This window comes from Rhamphochromis longiceps, linkage group LG22, assembly GCF_057381845.1.
Source record: "Rhamphochromis longiceps isolate RC_006_pf linkage group LG22, R_longiceps_female_GT1.1, whole genome shotgun sequence".
Lineage (NCBI taxonomy): Eukaryota > Metazoa > Chordata > Actinopteri > Cichliformes > Cichlidae > Rhamphochromis > Rhamphochromis longiceps.
Window position 1 is genome coordinate 29,031,929 of NC_140577.1, and position 6,590 is coordinate 29,038,518.

Sequence of the window (6,590 nt, forward strand, 5' to 3'; positions counted from 1 at the left end):
GGAGAGGCGTGTCCTGGCGACTGTCGTCATTGGGAGTCCCTCATCGCTCTTGCCGGCCCACCTGCACCTGACCAGCGGTTGGTAATCATCCCTCCAGGCTAGAAAGGGGTATCTAACCTGGACTCGCGGCAACAGTCGACGTGGGATTATTACTCCGAACTGGTATAGTCTGTGCGAGCAGTGTGAGCGTGTTATTCGGCTAGCGTGTAGCTAACGCTGGATTTTCCTTCTTCCTCCAGGAGGGGCGAACAGAGAAGCGAGTTGGGGAGCACACACACTAAGGGAGTTACAACACGGAATGCACTGGGAGCAAGGGACGAGCACGATTGGAAAATTGCACTTTTGAGTGAATTGTTGGACTTGTCTGTTTCACTGTAAATAAACGCACTGTGTTTCTGTGAGCAAGAACCGCGCCTGGGTCCCTCTTTTCCGTGACAGAATAATCCCACCACCATGGACCCAGCGGATTCTGCTTCATGCCAGCTGTCTATTCAAGCGGAGGTTTTGGAGCGACACAAGGAAATGCTGAAGCACGTTTCAAAGGAACAAACCGCGCTTCTGCAAGCCATAACAGAGCTTAAAGGTATGTTGATTTCCTCACCTAATACGGCTCCAACGCAGCCCGCCCCTTCGCTGGAAGCCGCGGCAGCCTGTCCGCATCCTCCTTCACCTCCACCGCGGCAGCGAGAGTACTCACTCCCCGCACCTGAAAAATTTGACGGCGAGTTGGGGAAGAGCCGGGGTTTTTTGACGCAATGCTCTCTTGTGTTTAGACAGCAACCTTGTGCCTTTGCCTCTGATTCTGATAAAATCGCTTATTTGGTGCAACTTATGACTGGGCGGGCGCTTCAATGGGCTCAGGCAGTTTTAAATTTGTTTGGAAGTTGTGTTTTGATCGTGTCCTGTGGATTTTTGAAATTTGGCCATCAATTTCTGGAATAAAGACTACTCACATTGTTGGAACTTTTGGTACAACCCTGTCTGGATTACGACTTTGATACAGGATATTGGACTGGACTAACGGAGTTAACGAGGTAATTGCAGGCTAGCCAACGCGTTACCAGGCTAACAGCTGACTGAGGAATCAGCTGACCGAACCTGCTACCAGGGTAACCAGATAAAATGGGGCCGAAGAGGACACCGACAGCTGAGGAAGTCGAGGACATTAAAAAGTCCCTTGACTTCATAATGGAGGAAATTTCTACTATCAGGTTGCAGCAGAAAAATATCATTGAAATTGTGGAGGAGGTAAAGCTCCTCCGCATCCAAAATGCCGAAAAAGATAAAAAGATTGCATACCTGGAAAGTAAGGTCGCTGACCTGGAACAATACTCCAGGATAAACGACGTCATCATCACTGGGCTCCATATTAAACCCCGGTCATACGCTCAGGCGGTGACCGCTGACAGCAACGAGGAACCTGGAGAGCTTGACATTAGCTCCACGGAACAACAGGTGGCTGCTTTCCTGCGGTCCAAAGGGATTGCCCTGGACTGTAACTCTGTCGAAGCATGCCACCCTCTTCCCAGGAGGAACGGCAACATACCGGCTATTATATTAAGGTTTGTAAATCGAAAGCACAAGATTACGCTGCTGAAACAAGGAAGAAAATTAAAAGGATCTAATGTCTTTATCAATGAACATCTAACCAAACACAACGCTGAAATAGCCAAAAAAGCGCGACACCTTAAGAAGCTGGGAAAAATCCAAGGCACTTGGACGACGAACTGCAAAATATTCATTAAACTAAACGGATCACCAGAGGAAGCCAAAGTTCTGACCATTAAAAATATGGCGGATCTCGAAAAATATCAGTGAGCAACACGATCTGGACGGCAAACAAGGTAACAGACAACCACACACTCACTTATGACACACACTGGAAGGAAGAACTCAGATACATCTGGAAGAATCAGCTGCATCAGTCAGACAGTTGCAGAATATGATCAATTGGAACTGAAAACATTTAACTATATGGATCACAATACACACGACTTGGAATATGAAATAGATCCAGACAACAACTTTTTCTCATCTAACAATAACAATTGCTGCTACTATACAAATAAAGACTACAATCAGAGGATTAAAACTGAGAATAAATTATCAATTATCCACTTTAACTGTAGAAGTCTCTATGCTAATTTTAGTCATATCAAAGAATATCTTAACCAGTTTTCACATCCATTTAGTGTCATTGCCTTATCAGAAACTTGGATCAATATGGAAAAAGGAACAGACTTTGAACTGGAGGGTTATGAATTCACATTTATAACTAGGCGAAACAAAGGAGGAGGAGGAGTGGCCTTGTATGTGGACAAATCCTTGAAATTTAATGTGGTGGAAAAGATGACGATGGTGATTGATAATGTACTAGAATGTATTACAGTTGAAATTTGTAAAGAAAAAAGTAAAAATGTAATCATTAGCTGTATATACAGAGCTCCAGGTAGTAGTATTGAGACATTTAAAGACTGGATAGAAGAAACATTTATTGAAATAGCTCGCAAAAAAGTTTTCATTTGTGGAGACTTCAATATTGATTTGCTAAACCCAAATAAACATAAAACCACTGAGGAATTTATAAACACAATGCACTGTATGAATCTATTCCCTAAAATTACTAGACCTACCAGGATTACATCACATTGTGCAACTCTCATAGATAACATTTTTCCAAATGACATTGAAAATAAGACTGTAAGTGGACTCCTGATTAACGACATAAGTGACCATCTTCCAATTTTTACAATCTATGATAGGAATTACAAGATCAATAAAATGGACAGTAAAAAAGAGTACAGACGAGTAAGAACAGAAGAAAGAATGAATGCATTTAAAAAAGATTTATTGAAGGAAAACTGGGGTGAAGTATATCAGGAACAGGACGTTAATAGTGCTTATAATAAATTCCTTAGAATATTTACATTACTGTACAATACCAACTGTCCAATAAAGCAATATAGTAGGAAACAGAAATATATGGACTGTCCATGGATAACAAAAGGTCTGCAAAATGCATGTATAAAGAAAAATGCTCTATACAGAGAGTTCTTAAGAACGAGAACTAAAGATGCTGAAATCAGATACAAAAGATATAAAAATAGGTTAACTAATATACTTAGATTTAGTAAAAAGGAATACTATAAGAAGCAATTAGATATAAATAGAAATAATAATAAAAGATTATGGGAAATCCTGAACAGTGTTATAAAATGTGGGACTGGACAAAAGAACTATCCCAAGTATTTCATTTGTAATGACCATGAAGAATACAATATGGATGTTGTGGCAAATAGTCTCAATGAATTCTTTGTAACTGCTGGACCAAATTTAGCAAGAACAATCACTCATCCTGGGAAAGCACAGGAAAAACCCGATACACTGATTGACAGAAATCCATATTCTATGTTTCTCACAGCCGTTGATGAAAATGAAGTTCTTGAAATTGTCAAAAAATGTAAAAATCACAAATCTTTGGATTGTAATGATATTGATATGATAGTGGTTAAAAGAGTCATTGAGGCTATTATAAAACCATTTACATACATCTGTAATTTATCATTTCAAACTGGTCGATTTCCAGACAGAATGAAAATAGCAAAAGTTATACCTCTATACAAATCTGGAAACAAACACCATTTCACAAACTACAGGCCTGTCTCTTTACTACCTCAATTCTCAAAAGTTCTTGAAAAACTGTTTAAAAACAGACTGGAAAAATTTATAGATAAACATAAACTACTCACTGAGAGTCAGTACGGATTCAGATCAAGCAGATCAACATCATCGGCACTATTAGATTCAATAGAATACATCACAAATTCCATAGACAAAAAGCAATATGTGGCTGGGTTATTCATAGACTTGACAAAGGCATTTGACACTATAGATCATGATATATTAATAAGAAAACTGGAACGTTATGGTGTCAGAGGGGTAGTTTTAGATTGGGTCCGGAGTTATTTAAGTGACAGAAAGCAGTTTGTGAAAATAAATGGTGGTTGCTCCTTATGTATGGACATTGCTTGTGGTGTACCCCAAGGGTCAGTTTTGGGTCCAAAATTCTTCAACTTGTACATTAACGACATCTGTAAAGTGTCCAAAGTATTAAAAATGGTTCTCTTTGCTGACGATACAAACATTTTTTGCTCTGGTGATGATCTGCAGAATTTATTGGAGGATATGACTAATGAAATAAGTAAAGTGAAGTTCTGGCTTGATAAAAACAAATTATCATTAAATTTGAATAAATCTAAACTTATGTTATTTGGAAATAGTAGTTTAAATACAAATGCAAAGATTCAAATAAATGGTGTTGATATTGAAAGAGTCAGTGAAAATAAATTTCTGGGGGTAATAATAGATGAAAAACTTAACTGGAGAGCTCACGTAAGATATATTCATTCCAAAGTATCACGAAGCATTGCAGTACTAAACAAGGCAAAACAGGTATTCGACAGAACATCACTTCATATTCTCTACTGTTCACTGGTTTCACCATACTTAAGCTATTGTGCAGAGGTCTGGGGCAATAACTATAAAACCACATTACATTCACTTTTTACTCTTCAAAAGAAAGCAATTCGAATCATCCACAATGCAGGTTATAGGGAACATACAAACTCACTATTTTTGCAGTCTGAAATATTGAAAATTGACGATATAGTGAAATTCCAAACAGCACAAATTCTATTCAAAGCAAAAAATAAAGAACTGCCAGGTAATATTCAGAGTATGTTTTTTTTGAAAGAAGGAAGTTATAATTTAAGGGGTTTTTGTAACTTCAAAACAATGAAGGTACGTACTACAAGAAAAGGCTTTTGTGTTTCTGTTCAAGGAGTGAAACTATGGAACAAACTGAATATGGAATTAAAGCAATGTCCAAACATAAAACTGTTCAAAAAGAGTTATAAAAATATGATCTTCTCGATCTATAAAGAAAAGGAAAATATTTAAATTAAGTGAATGTCTCTATTTAAAAACAAACAAACAAAAAATTCATGATGTGATATTATAGTATATAGTATATCAGAAATCTGTTCACTATTTTTATTACAAATTATATCAGTAAGGAAGCTGACTAAATATTCACTGATAATTTATGGGACAGGGGTGGGATTAAATAAGTGTATACTTCTTCCCACTCCCTTTCAACATGTAAATTAATCAGAATGTTTTTTTGTATGTAATTTGTATAGTATATTTTTTTTTCTCTCATTTCTTTTCTAAATGTACTTGTATATTGTTCACATGTTGAAATAAATTACCAATCAATCAAAATACCCACCCCTCTTTGTCATATGACGTCTTTCTCAGCAAGTTTCGCTGTGTATTTGATAAAGGCGCTAGCTCGGATGCCGCAGGTAATCGCATGTTTTCTCTGAAGCAAGGTAGGAGGAGTGTTGCTGACTTTTCCGTGGAGTTCTGGATCCTGGCGGAGGAGTCGGGCTGGGAGGAGAAAGCACTGCGTGGAGCCTTTCTCAACAGCCTTAACGAGAATATTAAGCATGAGTTAGCAACCAAGGAACTGCCTAAAGCTTTGTCTGCTCTAATCAATATGTGTATTAACTTAGACGACCACATGCGGGAGTTCGGCAGAAGAGCCGGGGATGGTCGGCGGCCTGCTGGGGGCACGGGTACATCAAGGGACCTTCCTACTCTGATGTGGAGAAGTGAGGAGGAGGAGCAACACGGGGATGAAGAGCAACCCATGCAGCTCGGCGGAGCCAAGCTTTCCTCCTCTAGACTGGTGCGCAAACAACGGATTGGTGAGTGCTTTCTTTGTGGAAAAAGAGGACATTTTGTTGACTCCTGCCCAGACCGAGTAAAAGAGTTGGCCGTCAGTAATTGTGGGGATACTGGCGGGCGCCACAACAAAAGTGTTCCCTCACCTCAGCTGCCCTGCTAAATTAATGTCTCACTCCCTCACTCACTCCTGCTGCGCACTCATTGACTCTGGTTCTGAACAAAATTTCCTAGACGAAGAGTTAGCCAACATCTTAGGCCTGCCCCTACTTCCCCTTCCAGAGGTCCTGAAGGTCTCAGCCTTAAACGGCGGCCATCTAGCCTCCGTCACACATCGCACTCAGGAGGTTACACTCATTATTTCGGGAAATCACTCTGAGAAAATCAGTTTGTTGGTATTCAAAGCCCCCCACACCCCACTGGTACTGGGATTTCCTTGGCTCCAACATCACAACCCCCAAATCGACTGGGCCAAAGGGTGTGTAACTGGCTGGAGCACGCGGTGTCATGAACAATGTTTACTTGCCGCTGTCCCGGACAGTCCCGGGACCGCCTCTGCGAAAAGCTCCTCACCCCCCGACCTTTCCTTGGTGCCCGCCGAATACCACGACCTCGGCCAGATATTCAGCAAAAGTAAGGCGTTGTCTTTGCCTTCACATCGGCCTTACGACTGTGGAATTGACCTACTCCCAGGCGCTCCCCTGCCAACAAGTCGGCTCTACAGTCTGTCTAAACCGGAACGCGAGACCATGGAACGCTACATAACGGAGTCTCTGGCCGCAGGTATTATTCGCCCATCTACTTCGCCTTTAGCAGCAGGATTCTTTTTTGTAAAGAAGAAA

The 6,590-nt window shown here is 40.4% G+C and overlaps 1 protein-coding gene across 1 annotated transcript; it reads left to right on the forward strand.

Annotated features, from left to right (window-relative positions):
* Window positions 1-453: 453 nt before the first annotated feature.
* On the forward strand, window positions 454-6,385 carry LOC146644272 (uncharacterized). Its single transcript, XM_085396901.1, has 4 exons — window positions 454-583; window positions 5,394-5,771; window positions 5,983-6,095; window positions 6,290-6,385. Exons 1-4 carry the CDS (start codon window positions 454-456, stop codon window positions 6,383-6,385), a joined length of 717 nt encoding a protein of 238 aa, XP_085253027.1.
* The last annotated feature ends 205 nt before the right edge of the window (window positions 6,386-6,590 follow it).